The following is a 22,289-nucleotide window of genomic DNA, read 5'->3' as shown; positions in this document are numbered from 1 at the left end:
GAGCAAATTTATTAAGAAAATTGCAATGAGAGCCACTGCCAGCTTTATCACATGTGTGTGTGTCTCAGATATGTATAGAAAAATGTTATGCAATACCGGCTGTATTCCAATAAGTGAATACTCAAAAGCGCAGTTGGGGATTTCCCAGTGTTTGCTTGCACCTGCAGTTTTTTGCCTCCACTACTCACAAAACGCTGCATGTACAGCCGTCTGAATCTCAGCCAATTTGCTCCAAAATGCTCCAGATTCCCACACTTAAGACATGCTAAAGTCCTATTTAGAGATGTGTTAACCTAGGGAAAATGGGAGGACTTCTTCCCCCAGCTCATAATGCCTCATTATAGTCAATGGTACATAAGACCCCAAATATCAGTAGTCAGCAGTATGGCAGGGCGCTGCCATGAACCTGACCTATGGTCTGTCACACTGCTGCTGCTTAGAGGGGATGGGTGAGGTGCAAATCATGGGCGGAGTCAATTCAGCCCTCCTGCTGGTGAGTTTGAACCACACGGGCCTTGTGGCTGCCTCCCCCTGCTGGTAAGCAGGAGTGATGTAACTGACTAGAGGTCAAATGAGAGGTGCTGCCCCACCAATACTGCCAAATACTATTCTGGAGTTTAGCCTTATACTGTAAGCACTCTAGACAGAAACTTTGCCACTTTTATCCTGGGCAAATACATCCTGAAGCTCAGCAGATCTGGACTTGGCCAGTATTCAAATGGAAATTGTTTCATGGAGAAAAGACAGGACACAAATGTAAATAAATAGATTAAGTTTGTCAGATAAGACAAGACAGCTATTTATTGCTGTATGATCTATCTGACAACAAAAGTTGATGGATTAGCCAGAATTCAAGAGCCCCAATCCAGTAGGTCTACTGGAAATGCCTGTGAACACCAGAGTTCTCAATTCATTTTTAAACACAGCAGCTCCTCTTCCACTTTCTGCCTAGGTCCCAAAACTGCTTTTAAACACTCTAGAATTTTAAAAAGGAACAGCTTGCCATTCAGCAACTGAAATGGTATGAAAATGGTGTTGATCCTGTGTGACAAAAATGGATGGGAAAAATCACTGGTGCCTGCATGGATCTGGTACATGCAGCACCTTGGCAACTACAGCCCCTGGGGTTTCTCCACACCTATATTAGAAAATTCCTTCCTAATCAGGTCCAAGAAATAAGAAGCAAGCCTATAGTCATCTTGCAGTTAAAAACCCTTTGTTTTAAGTCAGGCAGTAAATGCTCAGTCTAAAGTATCTTTTTTTAATGGAATCTCATAAAATGTTGGAGAGGCAATAAAGCTCACCATGGGCCTCCAATAAAACTCCTGTGTACACTAACACGGCCATTTCCAGTATATTGTGCAACCCACTACAGAGGCCAATAACAGGCTATATGGTGAATAAATAGGGAGATATTTCACCTTTTAATAAAATGTGGCATTATTTCACCACTAGTTATTGTCAATAACTGCTGATTTTGCAAAGATTAAGCAAGAAATAATTCTTTGATCTCCTCAAATGTCCGATGTCTGCAAGAGCAGAATAAATAATGGCTATGGACCAATGCACCCACATTGTCGGTCTAAGGAAGTGTGTCTGTCTAAGGAATGTCTAAGGAAGTGTGTCTAGCAAATGAGGCATTTTAAAATGGTCCACAACACCCTTGAAATTCAAAGCCAAGATTATTCTCAACAATTATTTCTAATGTAGATTTTTTAAAAAGCAATTTCCTCAATGAGCTGGTAACAACAACATATCAAGGTTTTATCTAATTATGAAAGATAATCACAGACTGAGAGACAGGGGCAGGAGAGAATCTCCTGGGAAAATAACAAGGTTTCTTGTGTTTTCTCCAAGAGCGGCCCTGAACGATTATCCTGAAATGGTGCAAAAGTGTGTGGGTGGTGGAAAACAGACAAACCTTCAATACAACATTATCACAAACGGATGTAGCAAGGCCAACTGATGAGATCAATTCTCAATTTTCAGCACCACTGAAGCAATGAATATATGCTTTGGAAACAAATGTGTCTCTTGGGTTGCAAGCAGTATTGCAACTAGCAATCAAAGCACTATTTTGACGGCATTAATTGCACACCACAATACTTCCATTGTGTTCTGCATGGTGGCTCTAGACATGGCCAAGTTAAGTCTAGGATGGACAGCTCCGTGCAGAGTTCAAAGGGAAGCTAGGTTAGAATATTGTTTAGGCAACAGATAACCCCGGGCTAAGCATTAAATAAAGCCACAGCTCCATCTGGGTGCTTGTGTGTCCCTCACCACACCTACTCACCCAATGGGTGAAGCTCTTCTGGTTACAATAGCTTTGTCTGTTCCAGCAGCAATAAGACTCCAATGGTGTGGGGCAGGAAAATGGGTTGTAGCCAACTAAGTTATACTCTGAGTAAGCCCACTGAAATTAATAGACCTAAGTGAGTCATGCCCATTATTTTCAGTGGGTGTACTTTGAGGAGGAGTAGCATTGGATACAACACAATGGTTTTGTTGGAGCTTCTAGGCTGGAGTCTTCATAGCTGGAGGGTGTCAGTGCTACCTCCTCAGGCCAGAGAGGTGTTGGCAGAATGGCCTTTACCTTTGCTAGATTTACTGGAGCAGTAGAGAGCACACAATTCCTTCTGACCCTCTGGTTCTTCCTCCGTCCATGGCGCCATCCCTTGAAGACAGGGAGTCAGACTCTGAGGTCATAGCACCTTTTTTGCTGGTATGCTCAAGCCATGTTTGTAATGCTAAACTTCCAGGCCAACTTCTGAGCCCCAGAGAAACCCCTCCAAAGCAGTTTCCTCTAGCTCATTTGGGAGCTTCCAAATTTTGATTACAGACACTCAAAATGAGCTCCCATGAAAAGAACAGGCTATAAACAGCAGCAAGTAACTTGTTTTGTGAAAGAAGGCCTAAAATATTGCCAGTGTCCCAGCAGAGGAAACAGAAAACCACAAAAAATGCCAGTGCCTCTGCTGCTCTAGCGCCAGCCCCCTTGGAAGCTGAGAGACCATCAAGAAAGGCCTGGGATGTAAAGTGAGGGGTTGCAGTGGGAATGGGAAGCTGAGCAGAGGCAGCTTATGAAAGCTTCTCTTTTCCCCCAACCCACATCTCAGGAGATCTCTGTGGATCCCCTGGGGTTGCAGTGGGGGGGAAAAGAGAGAAAATTCACTTTTCGCAAACACCCATGTGCAAGAAGAGCACAGCTCATGCAACCCAGTGACTGGACTGATCAATTACAAACTATACATCTTTAATGATGCAGGCAATGTCAATCAATAAAAGAGAAGCAAATGTATAGCTGTGTTTTAAAACATTACTTTGTACTGTTTAATAGGTTAAATTAATAAAACTACCAGCATTATCCAACATGTAGGAGGTTATAAAAACCCTCTATACATCCCAAAACCACTACCCAAGAGATACTGATCTACAGGAAGCATGAAGTAGGCAGAAATACTGAGTGCAAAGGTACAGGGGGAAATGACAAACAACCCACACCACTTTTAAAACATATTATAAATTAATTTTTAAGTTTAAAATAAACTTTATGAATAACACATTAAGACAACTAAATAGCCAATATGCAAAATTAGCTGTATACAGGGCATTCCGCATTAAATCTTCCTCCCACTCTGCTCCCAGTCATCCAAAGACCACTTCCCACACAGCATTTGCAAGTTGCATGCAAAAAATACACATTTGCCATTATATCTGAAGTGCAAAAAAATAAACTTTAAACCTGCTTCAGACACTATGGGAGATGTATGTTTCCTCTTTGCAGGAAAATTACAATATATGAAGCCGGCCTAAAGCAGATGACAGCATGCTATAAACCACAGCACTAAGTGACCATAAAACTCAGAGCCATTAAACACAACAAAACCAGAACGTTTCCTCAACCAAAAGTTTTCTGCCCACTATCCAGTGTTTCTTGGTTGCCTCTATGAAATAAGAGAAATTAAGATTAGAATGTCAGAGTCTTGATCACCAGCCTGGATAGTTCAGTGGGTTAGAGTGTGGTGCTGATGATGCCAAGGTTGCAGGTTTGATCCTTGTATGGGACAGCTGCGTGTTCCAGCAGATGGCCATTGCAGGGGGTTGGACTAGATGAATCTCAGGATGCCTTCCAGCTCTGCAAGTCAAATGACTCCCCCATATAAAAGTACAGCAGTGAGTAACTTCCCAGCATACAAATAGGGAAGAGAAGAGCGTATGAAAAGCTGGCAGCATGGAAGTGGACATCATGGTGCACATCTTACATGCATTCATCTTCATCCAGTGAAACCCCTGTTTGTGAGATACATTTGGACTAACTGCCTGGTTAGCTTGGAGATTTCAAGGGTGTCTTATTTCGTGCTGCATTTGAACATCTGATACTTGCTCAACAAGGCCACATATACTCAGCTTTGCACGCTCATAGAAATTGGGTCAGTACAGTTGAAGCACCAATGTAAGGGGTTTATTAAAAAAAGTATTAGCTCTTGTGCCATCCCACTGATGGCAATAATGAGGTTGCAGAGGCAGATACAATCTGCCAGCCAGCCATGCTGAGGCCCAGGAGGGCAGTTGACCACTTATATATTCTGTGCTGGAATCCTTGCCTAGGCAATGAGTGATTGTGGAAAGGGAGGGGGGTGTCTGTCTATGCTGAGTACAGCAGGAAAAGAAATGCATAAGAGACCCTAGAGCTTTCATAAAATCATTAAATACAAGTCTGACTTGTCTTTTTCAAATTGGAGAAGGAATCTGGTGGCCTTATGCTAAAGGAAGAGAGACAGGAATCAATAAAAATCAAGAGCGGGCAGGAAATTGCATGCCACAAAGGAAGAGTTGCGTACCTTTTTGGTGAGGAGGGGAGAAAAGATCACTAGTTTCTGACCTGAAGAGAAATTTTTTTTTGATCCCGCATGTTATGATGAGTTATCGTATAAGTTACCTGGTAAGAAGCCCACAAACCACATATTCCCAACCAAGGCAGATTTTATTTGGTCAGAAGTTAACACTATTAATAGAGAGCATTCTAGAAGGTGGACAGATTTCCTGAACTATGTGATATTCTCACTGTATTTCGGGTAGAAAAGCCCTTCTTCAGGATAAAATAGTTTGCAAACTAAATGAATAGTCATGAGGTATAGCTGCCTTAAGCTGAAACTGCTAAAGCACACAGGAAATCAACCAATCCACAATGACAAAGGAAAATAAATTAATACAGTGAAAATGTGACATGGTTCTCCAGTATGAAGAAGGTGCATGATCATTATCAGCAATATTTAAATAGCAGAGTGTAATCAGGATGATACTGAATTAATGCAGATGATCTAGGAGTATAAAGTCTGAGAGGGAAAGATGAATGAAAATGAGAAGATTATAAGCATAGCTAGGACTAAATCATGTTGTAATAACAATATGCAATCCAGACTTCAATATCAATCTCCTACAGGAGAGCCCAATGTTTTGGACATTCCAAATTGAATTGCACCCATTTGCACAACCCTTTGTCACTAGCATACCACTAGTTTACTACTTGGAAAAGCTGGTTAGCTCTGCCACCTATCATGTTCTGCACCTTACTGTAGTTCTCAAGGAATATACAGCAGCAGGCAATAACTGCTCCCAATGATAGTTCAGCTTTGCTCACTGGCAAATTAAGGAAAGAAGATCTATGTTTGCTTTCTTATGTCCAATGGCTACTCAACTGGTTACACATGCTTGAAGCCAAGTTTGCGCAAAGGTGAAATGAAGCCCAAGTCAATGGCCCAGTGCAGATAATCACTGTCCTAAATCAGAGTTCAGGTGATTGGGGGGAAAGGGCAATCCTAGGGCTCCCACACTCCCCCTCCTTTGCTTGAAAGGTAGAAAGTAACAGCTTCCACTTTCAAACAAATTCCACTTTGGAATTTGTCCCTGTCCAAGTTAAAACAAATCAGGATCAAGCTGCAGTGTGATTCTCTCTAATGACCACCTGCCCCAACTGAGATGGTAGCAAACACTGGGGAGTGGCTTCAACAATGGAATGGAGAATGTACACAGATTTCCTTGGAATGTGCCTCATCATCATAAATCACCTCTTCTCCATGTTTTGCAAGGGATTTGGGGCTCAGATGATGAGGGAACAGGGAGACACATTTGCTGCTGCTGTTGTCATTCCCCCCGCCATCACCCAGCTGCACCACCCTCCATGCATCGGAGGGAAAAGGTCTGTAGCAGGAAGCGTTCTACATTTTTGCAGGCTCCCAGCATGATTTAGAACATGCAGGATTCTAAGCTATACCATGAGTGGTGGGGCTGGGTGACAGGGATAACATCTGGATATGGCATTTGTTTCTCTGCAGTTCTGCCCAATGTTGGGTTTTCTTTATATCAAACCTATATACCCTTTCTTCTCCAGCACCATTTCAAAAATTTGCATTCCCGTTTTATTATGTTATTATCCACATAAATAGCATGAAGATTGTCCATTAAACTTTAATTAGTTTAATGTTAAGTAAACGTCCAGTGCGCTTCCAACAGCATATATTATATCGGGCCGAGTCCACTGTGCAATTCTTGTACCAGTTGCTTATAAAATTCCAGTTCTCTACATACATCTGATAATGCATTGAACTCAGATTCAGTTGAACTTAAAGCTGTAAGTGATTGCTTTCTTGATCTCCAACCAATTAGTGCATTTCCAAATTTTATCGCCATCCCTGACACTGATTTTCTATCTGGTCCAGCATCTGCCCAACTGCTGTCGGCCCAACATTCAAGTTGTGTGCTGCCCTCTGCTGATAGTTTCAAGCGAAACCTTTTGGTAGTTTGGAGATACCTTAAAACTCTTTTTACTCCTTGCCAAGCATGCATTGATGGTTTTTCAGCTTGTCTACACAGCATGTTAACAGCATATATTATATCGAGCCGAGTCCACTGTGCAATGTGAAGTAGACTGCCTATCGCTGACTGGTAAACCCCGGGATTACTGAACTCTGCCTGTTGCTCGGCTTGAGCATCCTTTGTGTAACTTAACTCCATTGGGGTTTTAACACCAGCACAGCCGTCCATTTTAAACCTTTCCAGCAACTGCTGGATCTTAGCTTCTTGGCTGAGCCAATAGTTCCCATTTTCATCTTGCTGAATTTTAACTCCTAGATAAACAGATACAGTGCCTAGTGATTTTATCTGAAACTTTTCTCCAAGCTTTGTGGCAAATTGTTGTGCAAGTTTATCGTCCTTTCCACTGTAGAATAAATCGTCAACAAATATCAAAACTGCTTCTTATTCACATCCCGAGCCTTTTAGATAAAGACACGCATCTGCTGCGCTCTTTCTGAACCCCATGCTCTCTAGAGCATCGTTTAAGCAGGAATTCCAATTACGGGCGGACTGTTTCAACCCATAAATGGATTTGTGTAGGCGCCAGACCTGGTTTGGCTTGTCTCCTTCAAAACCTGGTGGTGGTGTCATATAGACTTCCTCCTGTAAGTCTGCATTTAAATAAGCCACATTGACATAAAAATGAAACAGCTTATTTTCTTTCTTAGCTGAAGAGGCTAAAAGCATTCTTAATGACTCTGATCTTGAAGTAGGGGCATAGATTTGAGAATAGTGAACACCTTTGCGCTGCGAAAATCCTTTTGCAACTAGTTGGGCTTTATATTGCAACTCCTCAGTAGTTGTGGGCTTTAAATGATATACCCATCGACAACCTACAGCTTGTTGGCCTTTCGGAAGCTCTGTACTTGTAAACACACCGAGAGACTTCATTGAAGCCATCTCTTTTTCCATTGCTTCCTGCCACTTTACGGCTTCTGAGCTTCGAAGCTGTTGTACCTCTACATAGCTATCTGGCTCACACTGTGCCATATTTACATATACACTTGTCACCTTAAACCGCTCTGGTGGTTTGCCCTTTGTGGCACGTTTTGACCTGCGCAATTGCTCCTCTTGTGCCCCCTCTGACCGTTGGCTGTCAGAATCTGTCTCAGACTTTATATCTGGATGCGCCCCTAGGGATAAAGACCTCTGCTTAGATACCTCCCTTGGGCTTGGTATTGCAGGCAACCTGCTTCGCTTTTGCTGTCTGCTAGGCCTACTGACTGGCGATGTTGGAACACTCCTAGATTCTGGCTTTTCTACCTTAGGAGAAGAACCTTGTGCCTGGTCAGAATCTGCATCTGAACCATGTGCACCATCCCCTTCTGGCTCACCACCCTCTGGACTTTCATTCTCAGCATAAATGCCTAAATCATCTCTCAAAATGTCAGGGTTAGCATGTAAGTGAGTCCATCCGGATTGCTCATAAAATTCAGCGCTCCTACTGATGACCACTCTTGTAGTATCCCCATCTGGGTTCACGAACCTCCAAGATTTGGCGTGTGGTTCGTACCCACAAAAGATGAGTTTCCTAGCCCTTGGACTTCCCCTTTTCCTTAACCCTTTTGGGATAAGTACATAGGCTTGAGATCCAAACACCCGAAAGTAATTAACTTTGGGCTTCTTCCCGTATAAAGCAAAATATAGCGTAGTATCAATTACCGAATTATATACTCGGTTCAGAATATGGGTAGCCGTCTGCCAGGCTTCCGCCCAGTAACTTTGAGGGAGTTTAGAATCAAACAACATAGAGTTTGCCAACTCTTGCAGAACCCTGTTTTTACGTTCGGCCACGCCTCCTTCTTGGGGGGAATAAGGTGTAGACAGACGATGCTTAATTCCCTTTTTCTTAAAGAAATTCTGCAACACAGACCCGGTAAATTCTAACCCTCTGTCTGTCTGAAAAGCAAGTACTCTAGTACCGAATTCAAGTTCTACTGCATGAACCCAATTTTTAACTGTTTCTGCAGTATCTGCTTTTGTTTTGAGAGGAAAAAACCATGTGACTTTTGTTTTGTCATCCGAGAGACACAGTGCATACCTCGAACCACCCATGCTAGCAACAGGCATTGGGCCACAAAGGTCCATATGCACAAGTTGGAATACTTTGTCAGATTTCCTATCTGAACTGGAATAGCTGCATCTATGAACCTTCGCCCTTTTGCATGCAGTACAATCCAAATACTTAGTACATTTGTTCATTTTGCACCCTTCTGATAATTCAGGTTGCCTTTTAACATACTGAAAATTAATATGTCCCAAACGGTGGTGCCATAAATGAACACAAGAATTATGGGTAGGCGAGTTCACACAACCAGCATGAACCTGTTCAACTTCATCTGGACTTGTCTCAAAATAATATAACCCATTTCTGCATTCCACCTGCAAAAGAGATACGTTATTCTTTGAAATAGTGCAAACCCCATTTTCAAACACAGTTTTAAACCCATCTCTATCAAGTTCTGACACAGACAAAATACACATGGTTTTTTCCTCTCAAAACAAAAGCAGATACTGCAGAAACAGTAAAAATTGGGTTCATGCAGTAGAACTTGAATTCGGCACACATGCTTTTATCTCCGGCATAAGGAAAACTTTACTCTAAACTTAACTCATATTAGCAAACACGGGGGGGGGGGGGAGAGAGAGAAAACACACTGGTGAACTGACTATTTATACAAACTAACTCACATTCCTGGATGCTTAATGACTTCCAGCTGCTCAGTGATTAGAGCGACTTGTTACCTCTTAACCCTTTAGTACCAACAAAGATTTAAAGGTGACAACCAACAGCGACAACCTGCTAGAGAAAGAGTTCCACACAATCAAAACAGGAATTCCCCTTCCTCTCCTATTCCTAGCAATCCCCTGCATGCATGCCAAAATTTGCTCCAGAAGATTGGAAGTTCTTGTCAATTTCTACATGCAAGTTTTTAAAAAATGCCAGTCTTAAAATTCATCCAGTCAGCATATAAACATGTCTGTTGCACTATGTCCATTCCATTTCTAATTTCTGTTCCAGTCATTTAACTCTGTTGTCTTGCTCAGTTCATCTCTCTCGCTCTTTCTCACATACACACACACACACACATAATCCATTCTCATCTTACAAGGACACTTTATTATTATTATTATTATTATTATTATTATTATTATTATTATTTATTAAAGCTTCATTTTATTCTAATTTGTTTTTAAGATTATAAAACTGAAAAACAAATGTATTTAATATTGTAATTCTCATTTTCAGACAGATTTTGAAAACTTTTTAATGCATCAGGGTTTTATGATTAATTTTATTATTCTTGCTGTCTCATCAGATTTTTGCTTACGTACCAGTTTGATACTGCGTGTATTGTTTGATATTGTGTAATTTTTTCATGACTACTTCATTCTCTCCTTCTTTGAGCTATCTTTGCTTTTGATAAATCTTAAAAACAACAACATGAAAATTCCATGTTCTCATGCTTCTCTTTTACATCTGGCACCACAGGTATGCAAGATGCAAAGCATGCCAAGTTACTTTCTGTCTATATATTTTAAATATCCAAATTTATCTCTTGTTTGTTCTTTGCAATCTCAAACATGTTGGACGGTATAGGAAACAGTGAGCTTCCCTGACAGAGACTGATTTTTAGCTATTTAAGAAAATTTACTTTAATTATAACTTGTCTTTAGATAGATTGAAAGTTATTCTTTTGTTCAGAGAACCAAAAATATCCAGATGAAGAATGTATGAAGTGGTGCTTACCTATATCTTATGTATGTAGGGAGATGGGAGAGGTTGTGGTCTGTGAGGAAACTGAGGCAGGAGAGTTGTCCCGGAAAGGAAAACTCAATGGAAGGGAAAGTGAGGCAGGGATATGGGAGTTGGCGAATGGAGTGAACAAAGGGACACTCCTAACATTTATTTGTCCCGGATGGTGTGGGTGGTAGCTGATTGCTGATATCAGAGGTTGACAGGGATCCACCTTGAATCTGCTCAGGCTCTTGAGCGCTAGTTTTGAATGTGAGAAATTGAGGTTAAAATTCCCACTCAGTGATGAAGCTCACTACATAATCCAAGCAAAACAAATCCTCTCATTTACGCAAACTCATGCAACCCCTTCAGATACTTCTTATACTTCACAAATGTTTTATCTGTGAGAACACACTGAATATTATTTTTATACTCAAGCGTGTTTTATATCTAGATAGATCATGCTTTGCTAACATTAAAATTTATGTTCACTTTTTAACTAACCTTATACTGGAGATTGTGTTTTTCCAAAATTATGGAATCGGTCCCCAGCTCCCCACCTTTGATCCCATCCCCAATTCTCTAAACTCCACACACCTTCTAGCAAGCCCCAAACTTCAGATAAAGCATTTCAAGGCATGCTGATGGGCCACATGTTTAAAGAAGCTACTTACTTTTTCCAGTACTTTATTTTGATTTTTTAAAATCCCTGACATTTTAGAACAGCGTTTCTTCTTTAAATTTAAAAAGATGCTCCCAATTTATTGGCTTTTGCATTTAATTAGAAGAGTCATCTATCCAAGCTGTGTGTCAGCTAATCCAATAGAAACACCAGTCAACAGACATTGTTGTCCTTTGCAAACAAAACTTGATTAAAGCAGCTTTTAAGAGTACTTTTCTGTTAATAGCAAGGAGAACAAATAATTCCAATAATTTAAAACAGCAGCCATTAAATTTTCGAGACAAAACATTCTTTTTTTGAAAATCATTTTCCACCCCATTATACAATTATAATTTTATTCATTCTGGTAACAAAATGAACTGACAACTTTACAAGCTCACAGGTTCAAATGCTTTGTTTCTAAATGTGAAAAGGGTACTTGCTGTCCAAAATGGCTTGCATGAACATATCTTGGGCCCTGAGGAACTCTGTAGCTGTCTGTACACCCTCCCTACTCCTATGAATGTGGGGCTTTTCTCACCTCGGGCCAGCAAAGAAGCCTGCCACACCCACACTTAGCAACTGGGAGCTCTGCCTGGGCTTAACTACCAGGGTGGCTGGGACTGTATCTTTTCTGGATATGCTACAGCTGAAGGTTTGACATTTGCTCTCAGAGGTGGCAGCTGATATGTGCCTGGCACAAGATCAGCTGGGAAGACTGGGAGAGGGGTCCCCAATTGCAGGTAAGGGCAGGTGTGGCGAGAGAGAAGTGGGGCAAGTCCAATGAGGGGGTATATGACATAGGCAATTGGTGGCTGTGCTGCATGCCGGCCCCCTCTCTACCAAGAGGAATTGGGGTCATGCTATCAGCCAGAACTCAGGCCTGCGGATGCTGCTCTTTGAAGAGCAGGTTGGCTTTAATTAAGATTTCCCTCACCTATGATTAGATGGAGGATGAGGAGGCCCACCTGGTTTGTATTACTAAGACCCGGACGGACGGGTAGGGTGAACTGTGTCCCAGTTGGCTGTGCCCACTTTAGGTACTTGGTGCAGCATCAACACAGGCTCAAGGGCAAGGGAGAGGCAGAGGCTACAGTCTATGGGAATTCTCTGTCCATATCCCACACAAGAAGACAAAGAATGGAGAGAGTGACTTGGAGGGCTACGTTCTCCTTCTGGGACCTCCAAGGAAAACATGTGTCAGGCTGCCAGAACAGCCTTGCCGTAAAATCTGTAAATCGGGAACAGGCATGTGACTTGAAGGCAAATAACTTGATTGCTTCACAATCAGAGATACCAGACGCTCTCAGGCTATGAAAGTTGCAGAAGCTAGAAACCTCTCCCCACCTTCCCTTAATTAAGCATTTCTCTCTGTACATTCTTCTGGCATGATTCAACTTTTCTTATCTGCTTTCTGTTTTTCAGCTCTCCTTTCTTGCACTGAGAAGGGGGGGGGGGAGAAGGGGCTGGAATAGGACTGTCCTGCAACGCAGATCCCTATCAGGGTCTGTGTCCACACTGTGCCTCTCCCCTTTGCCCCCACTCTCTGGCTCCAAGACTTCCCTGATGGTTCCCTCTGTGGATTGTTCTTCCCCGTCCCACCAGTCTGAGTCAAGACTCAAATTCTCCCTCCTCCCCAGTGTCACTCCCTGGTGCTTCTCGGGCAACTGGCAGCCAACACTCCTCCTTGTCTAGCCAGTCCCTGACAACATGTCAATGATCCACCACCTCTTCGCTGAATGCTGTGTAAATGAGAGAATCTGCTTACAATTTAAGAATGGCAGGGCTTTAATTTGACATGCTACTTATGGACAAAAGAGCAAGAATCAAGATGCTCAGTGCAGACTTTTATTCCAGGCATAAAGGTAAAGGTACCCCTGCCCGTACGGGCCAGTCTTGACAGACTCTAGGGTTGTGCGCTCATCTCATTCTATAGGCCGGGAGCCAGCACTGTCCGCAGACACTTCCGGGTCACGTGGCCAGTGTGACAAGCTGCATCTGGCGAGCCAGTGCAGCACACGGAATGCCATTTACCTTCCGGCTGGTAAGCAGTCCCTATTTATCTACTTTCACCCGGGGGTGCTTTCGAACTGCTAGGTTGGCAGGCGCTGGGACCGAACGACGGGAGCGCACTCCGCCGCGGGGATTCGAACCGCCGACCATGCGATCGGCAAGTCCTAGGCGCTGAGGTTTTACCCACAGCGCCACCCGCGTCCCAATTCCAGGCATAACCATCTGCAATGCATCCTGTCTGAAGAGCAATTGGGTTACAGATCTAGGGTACCGCTGATGCCTTGAACATTCATTGTGCTTAATACAGTGAGCTCCTTGGGCATCATTTATTGTTAACATCTTTGGAGATGTAAATTTGTAAACACTATTGATTAGAGCCATGTCCTCTCAAGCTCTGTTTTGGTTTAAATCTATTAAACCAAAAGGAAGCGCAGGAGGCCCACTATCTCTAAATATTGCTGTGAAATGTAACAGCACGCTTTGGTCCCAACTCAGATATTAGTTTGTAAGATAGCAGACTCTGAACCAGACAAATTATTTTACTGCCATGTTGTTTACAAAGAAATTTTACAAAACTCAAGTATCAAGAAACCTGTTTTCACTTCTAACCACGCTTTGAACAGCATAAATTAAAAAAAATATAGATTGAAGGGGAAATGTATAAAGATGTCCATCAACTTCACAGCTATTTTCTTTTTCTATGCTCTTGTCAATATTTCAGAACAGAGATATTTCTGCAAGAACTCAACAGCAGAACAGCTTGTAAAAACCTCATGACATGCATCTGAAAACAGATCCAGGGCCCCATGATAAGGACAGGAACATTAAAGCTCAAAGCTAAAATGATTTACCTAAAAAATACATAGCATACAGGGTGGAAATCTTATTATGTGCTCATAATAAAATATGCAAAACCTACTTACATCTGAGTAACCTGTATACTTTATTGTAATAACAATCAGGAGTACAGACATTTCAATTGGGGTTTAGGCCTGGTTTTGGCACAGAAACTATTTTAGTATGATTACCTCTGTTGGGAGAGACACAAGGGAAATGTGTCCCTGTTAATTCTCCTCAACCTCTCAGCGGCTTTTGATACTCTTGACAATGGTATTCTTTCTGGTGTTTAGTAGAAACCAAAGAAGCACCACTCCCCACTGTATCATACACCCTTTACTTTCTGAGATTTCAACAACATGGCACACAATTGTCAAGCCCTTCTTCCCAAAACATGAGAGCTAGAATCTTTCTTACCTGTTAATCTCATTCTTAAACTGAGACACTGTCTTACATAATAATTATAGCTAGGCTAAAATATCTGAACTCAGTTTGTTTCACTAATCCACTGCACCTGACACTTTTTGTTAGTTTTCACCAGCTAAGCATCTGGAAAGCATTTATTCGAAATTGCCAGCACTGGAAGCTGCCTTATACAGAGTCAGACCATTGGGTTCATCTATTCCAGGCTAGGACGAGGGAGGTATTAGCATGGTTGGGGAAATCCCAAGACTCATAGAAGTATAACAAATCATAATGGGGAAAACAGCCCAGTGAAGACCAAGAATGCTCAACAGACACTAAATGCTTAATTATTATTATTTGGGGGGGGGGGATAGAAAAACTGAGATGCAATGGAGTAGAATCCTGACGGCAGCACTCCACACTGCTTTTTGTGGCAGTTTCCACATTGCATTTAAAAACATTTCCTTTTCAAAGCATGTGACTGTTGCTCCAGGGTAGGGGTAGCCAATATGGTGCCCTCCAGATGTTTCAGACTACAACCCCCACCAACCCCAGTCAACTTGGCCAGGCATGATAGGAATTATAGTTCAGAACACTATGCTGGCTACCCTCTTCTCCAGAGACACAATTTTAAAAAATGGTCCATCTACTCCTGTGTTCTGTTTCCCATAGTTGCCAGCTGTATTCTTCCAGAAAACTTACAACCAGGATAGTTAACTGATACCTCTTCCCTGTTTTTGCCCTCTCCCCACACCCAAAGCAACTTGGGAGGTTCACTGAACTAACAGCTATTGGAAGACCCTGTTCCTCAATTAATTTGCCCCATTTAAAACCATTTGTGAGACTGGCCACGCCACATTTGTCACAGTGAATTCCATTAACGCAATTATGCTTTACATGAAGAAGTACTTTTGTCTAGGATGTTAATCAGCGAGTTCGTTTTTAGCAAGCATACACATGTTGTAAGGTCCCTGTCCATTTCTCATATAGAAACTCTGTATCAACTCTAGGCTTGAGAGAAATAAATTCTAAGCAAACCCAATGGGAATGTCTGAGTGACTGTACTTTGCACATGCATTGCACATATGAGTACACACAGATTCCTGGGGTGCCAATTGCAAACTAGACTTTTTAGACATCAGTTGTGGCAGCTGCACACTCTGGAATTAACTCTTGAGTTTGCAATCCACAACAATTTGCACAAATGACATGTACTGCGGTTTCATAATTGCTACCACAGGGACTCCTGGCTTTTTCATTTCTGTCCAAATATTTTAAATAAACAGGATCTGTGACAATACCTCCACAGGAAGAATAAAAAAAGGAAAAGAATGAAAAGATGGAAGAAAAAAGCTCCTCACTGCAGAGCCCCCCATTCTGGAGAGCTGTTCTCCTCAGAACTGAGACACGCCTTCCTTCTGGTCAGAGACCATTGTGCAACCGTCACATGTTGACAGCATGCACACAGCAAAAACCACTGATACCATGTCCCATTTCCTGGAAACACTGTCAACCAGGACTCAGAGGTGGAGGTGCCCTCTACAGACAGAAGACAGCAAAACTGCCTCTGCCTCTTCCAAATAAATAGTTGGCCCAGTTCAAGGAAAAGCACCCTGCAGGCCACAGAGAAGAACAGAGGCCTGACTCTGAGGCCAGGGATTTGACTCCTGATCAAGAAACCAGAATCTGACATTCCATATCATACCAGATGTCCAAGGATCTTCATTCCCCCTCCAAGTTCTTAGCAGAGAAGGCAGTGTGTGCATCTGGAGCACACAGTGTGTGGCTCCTAGCCAGTGCTCTAAAATTCCTATGAGCATTCGGCTACAGGGCGTGGCTTGGGTCCTCAACATGCATGCCTGGTCATTTAGGTGCTCAACTGTACATACCAGGCCACTGTCACCAACTTCTGTTTTACTCTCCCAGGTACTGCAGAACACACTTCCTTTCTGCTACCTTGATCTCCCTTCTTTTTGCCACTGCAGAATTACAGTACTTTGCCACACCCAAATAACGTGAATTAGTAGGGGACTTGTCAAAAAATCAGCATGACAAAACAGCCCCAGGAGGGAGCCAACTGAATTGAATCCAAGCAATCTGGAGAAGTGGCTGGAGGGAGATTTCAGGGGAAGAAAGGCCTATAAGGATGAAGGCAACCTTGTGACTATCTTCAAAGGATTCAAGGTTCAACAAAGATGACAATGTTCCCATAGGAGATGGAGCTCATTTCTTCAAAAGGATTGCTTACATTTCCCCCACTATCAGCACTGGTTTCTCCTTCATCCTGATACGTTTTTGTTTTGTTTCAGTCTACACCATTATTTCTTTGACATAATGTGTGTGTACATTCAGTCAAAAGGCCCCAACAATTCCTGGGTGTCAAAGTCCTGATCTCTCCATTCTACCACTGAACATCTTTCCTATTATTCAATGGACTGCTCAGGTTCTACACAGGTGTTATGTTGATTTTGCAGTGAAATCACTACATGAGGGATGGGGTAGGGAAAGGCTAAGAGGCGCCTCAAAATGATGCTCTGCAAGGAACAATCTTCACAGACATATGTCTCCAGTATTAGTTTCTAGAGAGAAAGATCATCTAGTCTATAACAGCATCTTTCAACTTGTCAGAAAACATAGTATTTTTTTGTCTAGTCCAGGCCCTTCTAACTGCACAAGAGAACCCTTTTTCATTTGGGACAGCTGCTCACTACTATCAACAGATACAAAAAATGCTTTTAAACTACCATCACTGCAAAGGTTTTCTATACATACCAGGATCTCATAATTAATGCCTGTACCTGAAAGGTTGAATTATATTACAGATATGAGATCCATAAAATTCATGTGCATAAAAAACTGACTAAAGATTTACATAGTAAGAGCAGCACACACAACAATGCACAATTTATAGGCTTCTTGCGTGCTAATTTCCTACTGGGAGAAGAAAGTAAAAAGCAGAGGAGAAATACATTCCTGTTAGTGGCTTAATGCCTCTCAGGGAGCAGGTCCATAAATAAGATGTGGTTTTTTTTCTAGCACAGCAGTAATTCCTTAAAGAAAAACTCGAGCAAACCAGGCACGCACACACAGAGCCCTATATGAAAACTCAAAACCCAAATTTTTGATAATGCATATATGAAGAGGATCTCAAAAAATGTAGTGATCTTTCAATATCTTCCTGCTACAGTGCATGGAAACTAGCAGCTCACCATTTTGGTGATGGTGCCAGCTTATTCAGAATCCTGGCCAGTTCACTCTTTCTCAAAACAGGTTTTATGCAAGCTACTTCCCTAGGCCCTCCCTGCCTAAGCTTCTAGTGCTCTTGGTCATTCCTCTACACCCGTAATTTTCAAATTTTGAGGAGGGAGAAATTAATTAATTCAACAGTTAACAGTTCCCGTGAGCCCAAAGCACTCATCCTCAGCAGGCAACCTTCTCTGAGATGTGGGAATTCTGCTAAATCTCTGTATTGGGTATTATCACGCTGCAGAATTACACACCCACAGAGAAGGCTACCAGATACTTGCCGCCTCCTAATCAGAAGGTGCAGCTCTCAATGAGGACAAATTATTATTATCCTTTCAGGTGTAACAGCAAAGTATGTCTATTATGAATGATAGGAAAAAATCTACCTTTGTGATCAGAGTCCATGGTTCTAACCACTTCTGCTTAAAAATGTTTTTCTGCTGATCTATTGGTACCAATGTCTTTAAATAACGACCAGGTAGGTTGGCCCAGCTATTAACAGCCCTACCTGCTGCACAGATAAATACAGGTAATGATGTCCAAACTGAAACACTTCCCATCAACCCCCAGGTGAACGTTTTCCCCAACGGTCCAAATAATTAATGGTCCAATTTTGGGAAATGTTCCTTACTTGTGAGAGATGATTGTGGGAGGCAGCTGCTTGTGATCTCCAGCCAGGACACACTTCTTGGCCTTCAGCAGAGGTATCCAGCAGCTTGCTTCAAACGCCTGGGCACATTCATCAATTACCACCAGATCAAAGTGGTTCTCAGGAAGTAGCTTCAGAGGACCATCAGAAGAGGCTCCTAATTAACAAGAGAAAATGTTAAAGTTATGCACCATAGCAAAAAGTGGAGGAAAGACGTGTTGGCCTTGACATGCTGGATACCTGCGTCTTTTCAAAGTATTACAAGCCTTCACATTATGTAGTCCTCAGCAGTGTGCTGTGACAGGCAACAGAGGATCCATCTGACAGTCCAATTTCCTGTTTACCAAAACACTTCTCTTAATGAACAAGCACACTTGGCTATTTCTGTGGAAAAGTTCATCCATCCCTGCAGGTGAGGCAGAGGGAATGCTTGCCAGGTGTGTGTATGTCTGGGTGGGTGGGTGTAGTGGGAGAAGTTTTGGAAACACTAGGTGGCTTTTAAAAGGAGCAGGGTGATTCATCTCTGAAAGGAGGGATGTTGTGCTCAAATATGTGTAAATGTTAGGACCTCTGACTGCAGGGAGCCCTGAGCCCAAATATGCCCCTTTGATAAGCTTGGCATGATCCCAACACCCTTGGCTACTGCTTCTGCTGTGTAAGCAATGTGCCCTCTCCTTGGGCACAAAAAACCTGAGCAGTACTTGCCAAACCCTGAGTGTGACCCCATTCATCCTTGCTCTGATAAATGTCTCAACTTTAGCTGACAACTCTTGGTCTTGAAGCATCAGTCTCCAAGGGATCACATTTGTAGTATCTTCTTTCAAATAGTAAATTGGAAAAAAATTGCCAAAGTCCAATACAGTGGTACCTCGGATTAAGTCCTTAATTCATTCTGGAGGTCCGTTCTTAACCTGAAACTGTTCTTAACCTGAAGCACCATCTTAGCTAATGGGGCCTCCTGCTGCTGCCGGAGCACGATTTCTGTTCTTATCCTGAAGCAAAGTTCTTAACCTGAAGCACTATTTCTGGGTTAGCGGAGTCTGTAACCTGAAGCATATGTAACCTGAAGCGTATGTAACCCGAGGTACCACTGTACACACTAAGATGGACAATATTAGGAGACCTAACTCACCCAAAGAGTAGATGGCAATACAGATCTATTCCTAGATTATGCCACTTGGATTTCAGAAGGGATAATCAAATGACTAAACACTCCTGCATTTAGAAATGAACAAATCCACACACCTTCCTGGCACAACTAGACATCAGGGAGGAAGATACTAGCCTAGCCTTCTTCCAGGTGTGCTAGGTTTGAATACACTTTAATATTCTGCTTGTCTAGAACACTCAGTGGTGAGAGATTTAAAGTACTATTTCAGCCTTCCAATCAAAAGGGAAACATTATTTTAAACAACAAATTGATTTTAATATGGCACTTGTGTTGTACTCATAAATAATCTTTGCACATGTTTGTAACATTTAATATGCAATCTTTTTCACTCGGGTTATTTGCAAGCTTCCCTGATAAATATACCATGGGGATCGCCAACAGGAGCAATTTGTCTGGTCCCTGATCCAAGAAGCCACATTAAGTACATACTTTAAAACACAATTCACGGCTTGCTCAGCTCCAAAGGCTTGATTAGTTATATAAATAATGCACGTTCCCTTCCCTCATTAGCCGGCATTAAGTAAAAGATGTTCTGTAAAACATGAATGGCAGAGTTGTGTGTGTGGTACATGTGCGCACAGCATTGATTAGTTATACAAACCATCCAACTGCAAAGCAGAACTGCACAGAAGAAAAAGGCAAATCATCTAGCAAGACGCAATTCTGTATACTGCACATACCTTTACACATATTGGGCTGAGAATCAATTCAAAGATGCACTGGGCAATCTTTGGAGTTCATGATAAAGCACAAGAATGCAGTGGAGTGTAGAGCAGCCTAAATCTGTAACTGCCAATAATCTGATTTAGCTATTCTTCAAGGCAAAAAACCCCACCCAAACAAACCAGAAAAGTTCCTCTAACCTGTGTTTGTCGCCAGAATAACATTAGCTTTTGTCAGTATTTCAGTCATAGCAGCTTCCTCTCGCTCTTTCAGTTCTTTTCTCAGTGTTTTAATCTCATTTAGAAAATGGCTCCTTTCTCCTTTGTCTTGGGTTTTTCTGCTTTTCACCTGTATAAAGGGGAAGAAGAAGAAGAGGAGGAAAACAATTTCCCCATACTACAATGTAGCTTATGGCCCAGTGTATCACTGTACACAACATTTAGCAGCTAAGATAATAGTTAATGAAACAAAATCTTCCCCATTAAAATGCAGCATACTACAATTCAACATCAAGCTGCTCTCTTTTCAGCCCTTATGCCTATACTGACAAAATGTAAATCATCATGAGAAAGGGAAATATAGTTTGTTGATAGTATATTGGGGTGGTGAATTCAATATGGATTATTTAATGGAGGTACTGTTGATGAATGGTGCTTTTTTTCTGGCAGTAGCATCAATAATTCCCCTTCCCCAACATAACAAAGCTTTTCATCTATGTGAGGATCCAGCTGGGATTCATTAATCCCTGAAAATATGCAGACAAGCCCTAGGGTTTATTTAATTGGTTAGTGATAACTATTCTAACAGAAGTCTCAAACACCCCTTTGCTCCAGATTTTGCAAGCTGAGGACATACTAATTAAAATACACTGAAACTTTCAGCACCTGCAACACTTTCTAATAGTGCATGTCTTTTAAAATAAAACATTACACACAATGTGACCTGTAGGTAGCATTATTTTGTTGTTACCCATGTGGTCATCCTAATGTGGTTTGTCACATCTAAGCAGCATATTGTACAATACAAGCCTTCCCAACACCAATAAATCTCTCACAATATAAATAATCTCGTGATTTAGCTCAGAGGCATGTTCAACGTCACAGGTGTAAATTGGCAGCAAAGTAAGATGGAGGCAAAGTTTCTGTATTTCTCCTCATCTTAGCTTTGTTTGGCATGCCTTCATCTCAAGGCAACCCCATTATGCCGTCTAGCTTGCATTGGATGAAAACCTCAGTTCGAAGAGGGACACCTTTCTAACTCTGAGCAGGCACCAAATGTATGAGAACTAGGCAACCTACCTAAACTCTTGTTGATATAGATAACCATGAGGTAACCTCTACAGCATTTGTCTGGGAGATGAGGTATATAATTTTCAGCATAGATGGGCACAATCAATTCATTTTCAGAAGCGCACGAGAGACTTACCATTTATAAGAGAAGGCAGTAGGTTCTCTGCTTTCTTTTCTTCAACAACAACACCACTTACCGTAGTCTCAACTACCACCCGCATCCTGGTGACGTTCCAATGTCTTGCAGAAATGGCCCAATGATGTCACGATGTAATGTCACCACTCCCCAAGGCATGGCTGGGGCACAGGTAGCTGCTCCCCGCAGTGGCCAGTTGGGGAACCATCTTCTTTCCCCCCCGCCAGCAATGCCACTGGGGACAATGCTGCCATGATGTGGCAGTGCTCCCATTGGGCCACTCTGTGGGACATGGGAATGTCGCCAGGTTGCCATATGAAGTTCTGCCACTGAAGCAAAGCCATTTTGGTTGAAAGAAAAGAAGGTGAAAACCCTCTGCCGACTACTCTTATAAATGGCAAGTCACCCTTGTCCTCCTCTGAAAATTAATTTATTTTGCCCTCCCTTCCTGCGTTATTTGCTGAACATCCTATACCCCCTTTTCTGGGGACTGGATGGCCCCGTGAAAGTTGTGGGAGGGTACTAGTGCAACTCGCCTTAGGCTCCAAACCAAGAAACCTTGTGCTCACCACCATCCAGCCCCCAGAGTTCTCCTGGGGCATAGTGTGAACTAATAATCAACTTC

The 22,289-nt window shown here is 42.2% G+C and overlaps 1 protein-coding gene across 1 annotated transcript in view; it reads right to left on the bottom strand.

Moving 5' to 3' along the window:
- Nucleotides 1-22,289, bottom strand: part of IGHMBP2 (immunoglobulin mu DNA binding protein 2) — a 75,336-nt gene that overhangs the window by 35,444 nt on the left and 17,603 nt on the right. The window contains exons 7-8 of the mRNA XM_082191323.1: nt 20,440-20,587; nt 18,388-18,562 (exon numbers count right to left, since the gene is read on the bottom strand). Coding sequence (XP_082047449.1) covers nt 18,388-18,562; nt 20,440-20,587 — 323 coding nt within the window. The remainder of the gene's footprint in view (nt 1-18,387; nt 18,563-20,439; nt 20,588-22,289) is intronic.

This window comes from Podarcis vaucheri, assembly GCF_965113315.1.
Source record: "Podarcis vaucheri genome assembly, chromosome: 1".
Taxonomy (NCBI): Eukaryota; Metazoa; Chordata; class Lepidosauria; order Squamata; family Lacertidae; genus Podarcis; species Podarcis vaucheri.
The sequence above is the reverse complement of the archived record's forward strand: the minus strand, read 5'-3'. Positions and strand labels throughout refer to the sequence as shown.